Source organism: Equus przewalskii, chromosome 1 (assembly GCF_037783145.1).
Source record: "Equus przewalskii isolate Varuska chromosome 1, EquPr2, whole genome shotgun sequence".
Classification (NCBI taxonomy): domain Eukaryota; kingdom Metazoa; phylum Chordata; class Mammalia; order Perissodactyla; family Equidae; genus Equus; species Equus przewalskii.
In genome coordinates, this window is record NC_091831.1 from 111,002,886 (window position 1) to 111,016,550 (window position 13,665).

Sequence of the window (13,665 nt, forward strand, 5' to 3'; positions counted from 1 at the left end):
TAGACTCTTTAAGTAAATGGAAGGAAGAATGGAAATAGCAGAAATATAGGTTCATATAATAGACTACCCTTCTCCTCACTAGTTCTATAAATCCTATTTGGTGACTGATATGAAAATTATAACAGCATTAATATGCAAGACAATGACATATAAAAGTGGAGAAAGTAAGAGACCCAAAGGAAAAGGTTTCCACACTTCACTGGAAGAGATGTTGATACCAGTATCACATATGTGTAATGTAATACAAACAGCATTCATGAAGAACACTAAAGAATACACACAAAAGAGAGTATGAAAACTGAATCAGAAAGGAATCCTAAAATATGTTCAAGTAACTAAGTAACCCAAGGAAGGCAAAAAAATAGAAACAAGAAACCATAAAGAGGAAAGAAACAGAAAATAAATAAAATGGCAGACTTAAGCCCTCACATATCAACAATTACCTTAAACATAAATAGTCTAAATATATCAATTAAAAGGTAAAGATTGACAGAGTGAATGAAAAAAGAATATGACTCAACTCTATCCTATTTAGAAGAAACTCAGTTCAAATTCAGCAACATGGAGAGGTTGAAAGTAAAACAGAAAAAGATGTATCACGCAAACATAAAAAAACCCAAACAGGAATGATTATATTCATATCAGGTTCAGAGCAAAGAAAATTACAAGATGGACCTTATATAATGATAAAAGGATCAATCCACCAAGAGACATAAGGATTCTAAATGGGTATGCACCAAATGACAGAGCCTCAAAATACATGAAGCAAAACCTGACAGCAATAAAAGGAAAAAGAGACAAATACCAGAAACAGATCTACACAAATATGTTCAACTTTGACATATGTGAAAAAGTAATTCAATCAAGGAAGGACAGAGCAGATATCAAGAATATGCAAAGAACTCTCAAACTCAACAGTAAAAAAAAAAACTGCACTCTTGGCATTTATCCCAGAGAAATGAAAACTTATGTTTTACTAAAAAACTACATGATTTTTCATAGCAATTTTATTCATAGTAGCCCCAAACTGGAAAAAACCTTGGAGTCTTTCAACAGGCAATGGAAAAAAAGAATGTCGTAAATCCGTATCAAGAAATAATACTCAGCAATAAAAAGGAACAAACTATCAAGGCTGGCCCACTGGTGTAGAGGTTAAGTTTGTGTGCTCCCCTACAGCGGCCTGGGGTTCGTGGGTTTGGATCCTGGGTGCGGACCTACGAACCACTCAACAAGCCATGCTGTGGTGGCATCTCATATACAAAATGGAGGAAAACTGGCACAGATGTTAGCTCAGGGATGATCTTCCTCACCAAACAAACAAAAAGGGAACAAACTATTGATACATGCAAAAATTTGGACTCTCAAGGGAACCAGGTTGAGTAAAAAAAATCAATCCCAAAAGGAGACATACTGTGTATATGATTCCTTTATCTAACATTCTTGAAAATGACAAAAATGAAAGAAACAGAGAACAGATTAGTGGTTGTCAGGGGTTAGAGACTGGAGTGGGAGTAGGGTGGAAATGTGGGTGTGGCTCTAAAAGGGCAATAGGAAGGATTCTTGTGGTAAGAGAACTTTTCTGTATCTTGACTATATCCTAGTTGTGATATTGTACTAATGTTTTGCAAAAAAATTATCTCTGAGGGAAATGGGGAAAGTATATACAGGGTCTCTCTATATTATTTTTCATAACTGCATGCAATTCCACAATTACCTCAAAATAAAAAGTTCAATTTAAAAAAAAGTGTTAAAGAGGATTAATATCAGATAAGTAGATTTTGGAGGAAAGAAAATTAGTAGAGACAAAAAGGCACATCACATAACGATAAAAGGATCAATCCACCAAAAAGATATACTGGAGCTCTAAGTGCATGCACCAAACAAAAGATCTTCAAAATACACAAAGCCAAAATTGGTAAGAGCTGAAAGGACAAACAGATAAATCCACCACTTAGAGCATTCAACACTCCTCTCTGAGCAACTGATAGAACCACTAGTCAGAAAATCAGCAAAATCATCAACCAACAGGATCTAAATTGACATTTATAGAACACTCTGCCGACCAACAGAGAATACACAGATTCGAAAGTTTTGAAGCCATGGAGACTAAGTTTTCTAATCTTAAAGAAATCAAACCAGAAATCAATAACAGAAGGAAAAAAACAGGAAAATATCCAAAAGTCCTGGAAATTAAACAACATTTAAATAAGGGTCAAAGACAAAGTCTCAAAATAAATTTTAAAAAATACATGGATATGAAGAAAAATGAAAGTACAACATATCAAAATATTTGGGATACAGCTAAAGGCTGAGAATAAAACTTAAAGCTTTAAATGCTTAGATTAGAAAAGAGGAAAGTTCCCAAATCAATAATCAGTGTTTCTACCCTTAATAAGCCAGAACGGGAACAGCAAAATAAGCCCAAAACAAAGAAGGAAATAATAAAAGAGCAGAAATCAATGAAACTGAAAACAGGAAAAGAAATTTTAAAAAAGTTGGCTCTTCAATATAATCAATAATTTTGACAAACCTCTCAGCAATACTGACTGGGAAACAGAAAACACAAACTACCACCATCATGAATAAAAAAGGGGATGATCAGTTCAGACCTGCAGACATCAAAAGGATAAAAAGGGAATATTATGAACTCCACACACACAAATTTGACAACTTAGATGAAATAAATCAACTCCTCGAATAACACAAACTACCACAACTCACCCAGTATGAAAGGTAATTTTAACAGTCCTATTACCATTAAAAAAATTAAAATTACAAACCTCCCCAAAAAGAAAATCTCCAGGCCCAGGTGATTTCACTGGAGAATTCTACCAAACATTTAAGGATTAATACCACTTTAACACAATCGCTTCCAGAGAGTATAACACTTCCCAACTCTTTTCATGAGGCCTTAATTACCCTGATGTTAAAACCAGAGCAAGACAATAAAAAATACGACATAACTGTAGACCAAGATCTCTCATGAACTTAAACACAAAAATCATCAACCAATTACCAAGTAGAATTCAACAATAAGCCAAATGGGGTTGAATCAGGTATGCATGGCTGGTTCAATATTGGAAAATTCATTAATGTGATGTGTCATATTAACAGGATAAAGAAAAATCATGATCACATCAACTGATGTAGAAAAAGCATCTGAGAAAATCCAAAAGCCCATTCATGATAAAACTCTCAGCAAAAGAGTATAGAGGGGAACCTCCTTGAATTCAGTGCACTAACTACACTAACATCAAGCATAATGGTTAAAGAATGAATGCTTTCTCCTAAATTTGGAACAAGGCAAGGTTTTCACTTTTACTACCCTTATTCAGCATAATGCTAAAAGTTCTAGCCAGCATAAGAAAGGAAAAAAGAAAGAAAAGGCATACAAATTTAAAAGGAAGAGATGCAACTGTCCCTATTTACAGATAACATGATTGCCTACAGAGAAAACTCCAGTAAGTCTACAAAAAAACTTCTAAAATAAGGTGAGTTCAACAAGGTCTGAGGATATAAGAACATCATGTAAAAATCAATCACATTTCTATATACTAACAAGAAACGTGGAAACTGAAAATAAAAATAAAATACCATTTATAATCACTCCAAAGAAAATCATATCCTTAGGTATAAATCAAACAAAACAAGAATAGGATCTGTATGCCAAAAATTACAAAATGCTCATGAAAGAAATCAAAGAAGATCTAAATAGAGAGCATTACTGTGTTCATAGATTACAAGGGTCAACATAGTAAAAATGTCAATTCTCCTCAATTCGATCTTAGTGTAATTCCTATCAAAACCTCAGCAAGGATTTTGTGGACACAGACAAGGTGAATATAAAATCTATATAGAAAAGCAAAGAGTAGCTAAAATAATTTGGAAAAGAAACTTTTCTTTTAAAATGGGAGTAAGCACTCTATCCGATGTTAATACTTATCACATACCTATGGCAATAAAGACATTGTGATACTGGCAGAAGGATGGACAGGCACACAGATCAATGTAAGGACAGAGAGAATTCAGAAATAAATTCACACAAACATTACCAACTTATTTTTGATAAAAGGGCAAAAAACAGCAAGGGAAAGATAGTCTTTTCAATAAGTTATATGGGAACAACCAGATAGCCATTGGCAAAAAAAGCGAATTTTTGACTTGAACTTCTCATATCATACAAAAGTTAACTCAAAATGGGCCACAGATTTCAAAGTAAAATGTAAAACTATGAAATTTTAGGGGAAAAAACAGAAGAAAATCTTCAGGGCCTATGGCTAGGTCAAGAGTTTCAGATTTGATATCAAACGTATGATCTATAAAAAGAAAAATCAGAGTTCATCAAATTTAAAAACTTGCTATGCAAAAGACTCTGTTAAGAAGATCAAAAGACTAGCTATAGAGTGGGCAAAAATATTTGCAAACCATATACCTCATAAAGGACTAGACTATATAAAGAACTCCAAATTCAACAGTAAAAAAACAGACATTTCAACAAAAACAATATACAGATGGCAAATAAGTACATGAAAAGATACTCCACATAACTGCTATCAGGGTAATTCTAATTAAACCACAACAAGATATCACAGCATGTCTAATAGAACGGATAAATGGATAAAATTAACAATTTCGGCACCACCAAATGTTGGCAATGATGGGGAGAAACAATCACTCATCACATTACACTCAGGGAAATGTAAAATGGCACAGCAACTCTGGAAAGTAGTTTTGGCAGTTTCTTAAAAAACTAAACAAGCACTTATATGACCTAGTGATTGCACTCTTGGGTATTTATCCCAGAGAAAAGAAAACTCATGTTCACATAAAAATGTGTGCCTAAATGTTCATAGCAGCTTTATACTTAATAAGCAAAAACTGACAACTACCCAAGTGTCCTTCAACAGTTGAATGGTTAAACCAACTGTGGTACATCCATATCGTGGGATATTACACAGCAAGAAAAAGGAACAAACTGTCGGTATATGCAACAACTTTGATGGATTTCAAGCTGGGGGGGGGGTGTGAGTGTGGCTATAAAGGAATAATACAACAGAGTCTTCTGATGACAAAAAAGTTCTGTACTTTGATTATGGTAGTGGTTATGCAAATATATACATGTGATAAAGTGCACAGAACTATACACATGTGTGAAAAACTGATGAAATTTATGATCTACAGATTGTATCAATATCAATTTCCTGATCTTGATATTGTGCTATAGTTATGTAAGATGTTACCATTGTGAGAAAATGAATGAAGGGTACACTGGACCAACCTGTACTTAAAAAAATATTCCATTATAATTATTTCAAAATAAAATTTAAAAAAATAAACCAAAATCTTCCCAAAAGAAATCTCTAGGCCCAGATATCTCACCGGTGAATTCAATCAAATATTTAAGAAAAATATAATATCAGTCTTACACAAATACTTCTGAAAATAAAGCAGGGTACTTTTTTGAACTCATTATATATAGCAAAACCTGATAAATGTGTACAAGAAAAAGAAATTACAGGTCAGTATTCCTCATGAATACACATAAAAACATTCTTAACAAAATGTTAGCAAAACAAATAGAACGATATATTTATAAACTAACAGACTACAGCTAAGTTAGGCTTATCTAGGAATGGTAGCCTGATATAACATTGAAAAATTCAATGGAATTAATCACATTAACTGGGGGTGAGAGGGATGGACGGATCAAATCTGAATCTGATCAAGCCTGTGAAACAGAAACTAGCAGTTAAAATTGCAGTTCCTGCCTCTCACCCCAAAAATGTAGACAGCATTTGAAAAGACATCTCTAAGTCTCCTAGCAATCAAACAAATGAAGTCAGGGGGCCAGCTTCGCGGGCGAGTGGTTAAGTTCGCGCGCTCCACTGCGGTGGCCCAGGGTTCAGATCCTGGGCGCAGACATGGCACCGCCCGTCAGGCCATGTTGAGGCAGCGTCCCACAACCCACAACTAGAAGGACGTGCAACTAAGATACACAACTGTGTACAGGGGGGTTTGGGGAGATAAAGCAGGAAAAAAACACAAAAAGATTGGCAACAGTTGTTAGCCCAGGTGCCAATCTAAAGAAGAAAAAAAAAACCAAAAAAAACAAATGAAGTCAGGGAGAGCTTTATCAGCAACTGGAAAACACATACACAAAAATCTGCATGTGACTCAACATTTTCACACTGTTTTTATCAATGCTAAACTTTTATTTAAAAGTATAAACGTTCATGTTTTAAATATAGGGTTATTTTTTTAATAATTTATTTTCATTTTATTATTGGTAAAAGTTTTAGTAGAACTATATTTTTATAATATTTAAAACTAAAATCAATTTTTCTAGTGGTGCTTTATATACTACTAAACGTTAGACTGCTAATTTTTAGTTGAAATGTATTAAACAGTTTCAAAGTTTTTCATTTCATTTTAATGAATTGTGAATACTTTATATGAAATAAATACCAACCAAATTACCAATATTGCCATTTTTCCCTGGTATTATAATCACTATTCTGAGTCTTAAACTTCCTACTAGCTGAAGACTCTATTTAATGAATTAATATTTTCATATTTATGTTGACAAAACTAAGAAGCTGAAATTTGTTTCAAAGTGTTTTAGAATATCATTAACTGTGAGAATGAGCTGGAAGCTACTATATCCCTGTCATTTCACATAGTGCTTATTAGCTTGCCCTTCAAACCATGTATTCACATGTTATCTTAAAATACGTATCATGTAGGAATTACCTTATTATATAACCTAGAAATAAAATTAAGACATTTATTTAAAAAATAGTTTTTCCATAAAAGAACTGCACAAGATAGTTTGAACTATTCTCAAAGAAACATTAAGATGCTACAAAGTCCTATTTGTGATCAATAATATCACTAATGGAGATACTACCCGGATCCTCTTTGTGACTCACAAGTGAGGTTTTTCCTATCATGTTATCTCAACCCTTTTATGGGTTGCCCTTGAAACTTCAAGTAAGTAGCAGAACAGTGGTTGCTGCTGGAAATGATGAATGGTGTACTAAAAAGAGGAGATACTAGCAATCTCCTATGAACCAGGATGAAGAACAATATAAACAGAACAAAAGAAAATAATGTAACATAAATAATATGAAATAACATATTGTTTATTTCTAGATACAGTTAGTATTTTCTGGTGTTCACATACTTCAGTCTTAGAGCAATAACCTTCAGAGACAACCTCCAAGAAGTTATTTGTTTGCATGCCTTCTCACCTCACACCTCTAGCTGGTGCCAAAAGGGCATCTTTGTCCCCTTTTATCAATCTCAGCAGGGGAGGAGGAAGCCTATGTCTTTCAGGATTGGATACACAGTACAGAAAAAGAGATAGTACAGTAGGCAAGGGCATCTGTTTGGAACCAGGTAAGACTGGGAATCTCTGCCTCTTTCTGTGAGAATCTGGGGCTCAGTGTCTTCATGTGTCAAAGACAAATACTAATATGTATCTTGGCATATTATCATATGGATTAAATAAAAGAAAGTAACATTTTACAGAAAAGGCACTTCATTTAGGGTAGGTCAGTAACAGTTCACAAACAGAGTTCAAAAGAAAGGAGAAATACTCAAATGTGGTAGTTCTATTTTCATCATCTTCTAACTAGCAGTAAACACACTGTAATCAAAATCTCTAAGAATATCAGATAATTTATACCCCAAATGCAGAAGAAAACGTGACTTACATAAAGCATTTCTTTCAGGAAATAAATCACAAGATTAACAATGAAAAGTGGTGATTATATTACAAAAGCGCTTCTAATTTTATAGCCTAAGAATTTGTGAGTTTGCTTATTTTGGAAATAACACCTAGAGACAAAGGTCTAAAGAATAAACCTCACACCCCCGTTTGTGAATTAAATCTTTCTTTTAAGAATTAATCACCTCACCTAATCAGAACCGAGTCCCTGGTATAGCCACCATCATATTCTGTCGTTTCTTCTAGTGCTTGGAAATCTAGATTCTGCAAATTCAAGCAAATATGTTTTAACATCTTCTATACCACACCATTACAAACAATAAATCCATACATGATACTTTCGCAGACACTTGCTTTCTTACCCGGCTTCCACATATAAGCAATTCAATTTCCTCTGGCCTGAATAAGTACTTTAAGGGAGATTCATTGGTTACCATATGAAAACCTCTCCGGAAAGCCTTGAACTGTTTTTCTACCGATTTATTGAGAATGTAGTCAGAATAGAGATTGACAAATTCCTGCAGAAAACATTAACCACAAGAACTTCTTATAATATGCTATATAAACAAAACACAACAAGCTACTAGGCTGCACAGCTTTTTTGTTTTTATTTTCCAAAAGAAAATACATTCAAGAATATTTTCAACAATTTAAACTTTACACACACAAAGGAAAATACCTTTAACAATTTCACAGGTCTCTGCAATAGCCAACATTAAACTGTAAAAAGGCCATGTAGATAAATTAATAATACATATAATCAATAATACAATATCAATTTTAATATCGGATTAAAGACTGAATATAAAAGCTGGGCTTCAACACAATTTTGAGGTTCTCTCAACTTGGTGTGCAAACACAGAGACATCTAAACCACATATACATCTATTTATAAAAGCTAACATTTTTAATAGAACACAATGTACTGGATTTGAGTAAACCAGGAAGTCTCATGTTTTCTATTCTAGAATATTTGGGAAGCTGCCTGCTATATCCAGTTCAACAAAAATGTTGGTGTTTTACTTGATACATAAGCTATTTTACCAAATCATAAAAGGAAAATGTACTTCAGTGAGTACAATATTTTATCAAAAATTATATTAATGTAAACATGTTTTTCAAAGGCTTATTATAATACTTATCATAATTTTCCTGTTATGCTCTGGGTTATTCCTCTCTCTTTCCAGATGCGTACTTTTTGAGTCAATAGAAAACACAAATCTGACTTAAAGAATATTTTTCAGAAGTGGATTTAAGTCACTTATATATGTGTGTACATTAAATGCAATTATTATTTGTTCCGTGATAAGGATCTTAATCATGAGATCTCTATTTCCCTCCCCTTTACAGCCTAATATGAGAAACATCAGGCTTCTTGCTTTATATTACAGCCACACTGAGTTATTCACTATCTCCTACTCCTGTCCTCTTTGTCCAAAAAGGGTTTAGTGCCCAACTATGTGCTCTCACGTAAGCTTATACCCAACAGAAAACAGTGGCTACTTCATTTACAGGAACTTGGTTACTTGATTCCTGGGTCTTTGTATGGACTATATTAGATACTTTCTTTAGAAATTACAAGCATATATGCTTTGAAATTTTGTTAATAAAGCAACAAATACAATGACAATATAAAAACATATATTACCTTCCTGTTTTCATTTGTAATCGGAATTTTATCACCATTTTCCTTTAGATCATACATCATTGGATTACCAAAAAGATCTGTCTGAGATATCTGGAAAGTGATCATCATATCATCTTCCACATTCCCTTCATACTCCAATAAATCTTTTAAACTCTGATATAGAACCTAACAACCAGAAATGGAAAATTACGGCTACTATAGAACTACAAAATACAATAGTCTGTATCACCCTTCTTGGAAGAAAAAAAAAATTTGACAATAAAGAATTAAAGCATACATAGTATCCCCCTCTTGTTCCCTAAACAGTTTACAATATAGAAACTAAAGAAAGATTATCAGTCATTGGTGAGGTACCACTCTCTGCTGAGAAACCCTACACCACCAGTTTAGCAATGGATTTCACACTGTGCTCTATGAGAATCTCAGAGGTGTCTCACGCTTAGGGAGGGGCTGAGGAGAGAAACAGATACACTAACTGTAGCCACCAAGCCCCTTACCCAGGGCAGCTCTGATTTCACCCGGCATTCTCACATGATTTCAATAAAAAACAAACAAAGTATTTTTTAAAAACACTTTCTACAGCATCAATCTTACAAAACCTGTTTGCTGATAGCAATACATATAAAATTTCCCCTTTGAGTTTTTAAGTTTTAGGGTACTTAAGACAGATTAAAACAATCGTATCTTACTAGGTATAAATATTAACAAATATTCCAAATGAAAACTTCAAATTTTCTTAAACTAGATTTTTGCTTTTAAATAAAATCTGAAAGATCGAATAAAAATATGACGAAGACTTACAGGGTGAGAGTCTCCCAAGTCACGAAAAGTTCCTTTTTTCCCCATTAGCTTCCTGTAGACAACCATGGGAAAATGTACATCCAGTATACAGTTATTGTAAATAGCCAGACCCAGTACTATGCCAATCAGAGTGAACTGACCCTCAGTTTCAAAAGAGGATGGATTAAACCAAAATAATTTTGTAGATTCATCATATGTGAACATACCTATAAGAAATGATTTTTAAAAATACAATTAATTTTATATTGTATTAAAGACTGATGAACAATACAATATAAATGTAATTATATATGTAAACTTATATGTACTAGGTGTACAAAATTTTTATTCTCTATTACATCAGCACTTGAGAAACCAAAGTTGAAATATATGATTGTTATAAATTGTGGCAAATGGTAGTATACCATTTTAAGAAGCCAAGGAAACAAGGTAATAAGCAATTTTGGTGGCATTTTCCAAGAAGTCAGGGTAAATGTTCATTAGATTCAAGTTCTCTAATCTCCTATTAACACAAATGAAAAGTTAATTTGCACTCACACTTTATCTACTGAATGGGTGAAAATAAACGCAAAAAAGGAAAAAAAGCTATCATAATTTGAAAATGTTTCACTTATAAAAACCTACTTGATCCACAGACACTGTTTTAAAAAACAATTCTGAATTTCATTAAGGAAAAGCTTGTTTTAATTTTTTCAAAATTGTACAACAGGGGCCGGCACGATGGCACAGCGGTTAAGCGTGCACATTCTGCTTTGGCGGCCTGGGGTTCACCGGTTCGGATGCCAGGTGGGGACATGGCACTGCTTGGCAAGCCATGCTGTGGTAGGCATCCCCCATATAAAGTAGAGGAAGATGGGCACAGATGTTAGCTCAGGGCCAGTCTTCCTCAGCAAAGAAAAGATGATTGGCAGCAGATGTTAGCTCAGAGCTAATCTTCCTCAAAACAAACAAAAAAAACCAAAATTGTACAATTTCCCGTCAAGTTTTTCTAACACCTTTCTAACAAAGCCAGATAAAACCAAGTACATAAACTTAGATTATGTCCAAAACCCAAAGCTACTTAATATACACATTAATTGTGAGCCAATAAGTAAAACAAAAGTAGTTTGTATTTGTAGTCTTTTTTCAGTTTCGCATGGTTTTCACTATTCAAAACCCAAACTTGGAGACCTTTTTTACATCACTCATTTTAAAATAAGAATCTTTGGTTTTACCTACCTGAATAACCATTACTAAGGCAAAATTATCTTTTTCCCTTTAGATGAACATCTTAGGAAAAATTTAAGTCATATTTTAATTGAATTTACAACTTTTCTCCCTTTACTAAAATGTTTTTCAGTTGCTACTGTGAAACTGAATGAAAACATTTAAAGAATTAGGTATGAAAAAGGGGGAAATTTCCAATAGAACAAACTTTAAAACTCAATAGAGCACATGAATAAACTAATTTTTAATATTATTTAAAGCTTTAAAAATGTTTCTTCGTTTTCACATTTAGTTTAAGTTAAATAAAAAGGAACTTTAAAATGTCCCCTTGATCATAAGAGCATAAATCAAGTTATTTTTTTCTAATGCAATTTAATGCTCATAAAATAACAGTTTGAAAATTGTCCAATTCGTACATCAATTTCACAGTTTAGATCTGAACTCTTTTACAGGCCTAAGTTATAACATCCACTGAAGTGCTAAAAACTTCATTTAGTTATAAATGCGGCATTAATAGGGTCAAGAATAGTAAAAACTAATTATAATTAATAAATGTGATGAAATCTCACAAATGTATATCCTTGTCTCAAGAGCAATAAACTACAAATTAATCAGAATATAAATTACACAAGTCACTACTCTCACCTCTGTACATGAAAGATAAGAGTTTTGAAGTCCAAGGAGATTTCATTTTTGGCACATTTTTTCAGGTCCCTCAAAGAAAAGCACCATAAAGTGTGGCTGTTCTAAAATATTCCCGTTTGATATTTCTACCGCCATCATTTCAATAACCTTACTATCAAGTAGAACTATTTAATATATGCTTTTTCTTAAACGTATTTCTACAGATAAGCATACTTTACAGCTAATGTTTAACATTTCTAAGCACATCAGAACCTAGAGCTAAGGTTTACCAAACTTATGAAGCTTATAAATTAATTTTCTATCTCAAAAAAAGCATGGTTTTGTGTGTCTTGGTTTATTTGAACAAATTACATACTAATGACATAGCCTTCTGATTATTAAGAAACATTAGCTAGAATACAGATATTATGTCATGATCTCAAAATATCTACTGCCATTTACATGTAAATGTACATATATGACTAAGAATAATAACAAAGTCGATTCAATGTACATACTGAGCATCAAAAGGCTATCACAGCTCAATTTTCAAGCTTAATGGAAACGATCTGCATTATTCTATGCCATGTATTCACAATTCTGATGGTATCTTTAGTGGAATCCTTTTCCTACAACTGACATGCATTCAAGTTTAAAAGTAAGCAAACCCAGTAACCAAGTGGTTATACTGTAGAAACTGAATCAGTTCAGAATTATGCAGTTAGTACACTATCCAAGAAGCTGTCATATTTTCTGTGTTCTATTTTGCCTACTTTGTCTATCACTTTGTCCATCAGTACAACTCAAATCCTTCACTTTCAGACTGACACATGTAGAGCAGTCTTTCCTAAACTGTGTTCAATGAAAACTCTTTTGGGTTGCAAATATTATTAGGTGCAGGGTGGAAAAAGGGTTCTGGAGTTCAAAAAGTTTGTGAAAACATTACAATATTCAGCCCCAAGAAATCCTGTAGCAAATAAACCTAATTAATTGGATACCAGCCAGTGTTACCAAACTTTGAGCCTGAGATACTCGTGAGACATTCTCAACATTCTTTAGACCATTTTTCTATGAAATTCTTGTTTCAGAAATGTTGTGAGTTTGACGTTTTAGACTAAAAAAAGCAAAGAAACCCGTCAATTGTTCTAATGAACCATTTTAAAGTATTTTCAATTTCATTTACCTAAAAGATAATTTCCTATATTAAAATATTTCGCTAAGTAATTTAAAAAAGAACTTGAATAAATGAGCGATACAAATCAGTCCCAAAAACTCACAACAAATTGTCATTATCTGTGATTCTAGGTAATCCATACCAAAACCTTCTTCTGCTGCTCTTCATAACGGGGAATATTTATACATCTAGGTAAACAAATTCTTAATTCAAAAAGATATGACACCATGATCACATCACTAAAATATTTACCAATATCTGGATTGAAGATTTCTTCCACAACCAGCTGAAAAAATTCTTTGGAAACACCTCCCTCATCAACTCCTTGCTCTCCTTCAAATTCCACATACAACTGTTTCTTCAAGTCTGCAGGATTTTCCATAGCGATCATCTCTAGCTAGTGAGTGAAAAGATAAAGTGAAAACAAGATGACTACGAGTATTAGGATGAAAACAAAATAAAAATAAGGAGAAGCAAAATAAA

General features: G+C 33.2%; 1 protein-coding gene and 1 long non-coding RNA gene across 13 annotated transcripts in view; one reads left to right on the forward strand and one right to left on the reverse strand.

Annotated features, from left to right (window-relative positions):
- Nucleotides 1-13,665, forward strand: part of LOC103540210 (uncharacterized) — a 203,200-nt gene that overhangs the window by 179,087 nt on the left and 10,448 nt on the right. The gene's annotated exons all lie outside the window — the stretch shown is intronic.
- The window catches only part of UBE3A (ubiquitin protein ligase E3A), a 95,354-nt gene that overhangs the window by 9,948 nt on the left and 71,741 nt on the right, over nucleotides 1-13,665 (reverse strand). For all 12 annotated transcript variants that reach the window (XM_070571985.1, XM_070572042.1, XM_070572015.1 and 9 more), the window contains 5 exons: nucleotides 13,435-13,579; nucleotides 10,179-10,384; nucleotides 9,378-9,542; nucleotides 8,092-8,247; nucleotides 7,920-7,993 (listed from right to left, as the gene is read on the reverse strand). In XM_070571985.1, coding sequence (XP_070428086.1) covers nucleotides 7,920-7,993; nucleotides 8,092-8,247; nucleotides 9,378-9,542; nucleotides 10,179-10,384; nucleotides 13,435-13,579 — 746 coding nt within the window. The remainder of the gene's footprint in view (nucleotides 1-7,919; nucleotides 7,994-8,091; nucleotides 8,248-9,377; nucleotides 9,543-10,178; nucleotides 10,385-13,434; nucleotides 13,580-13,665) is intronic.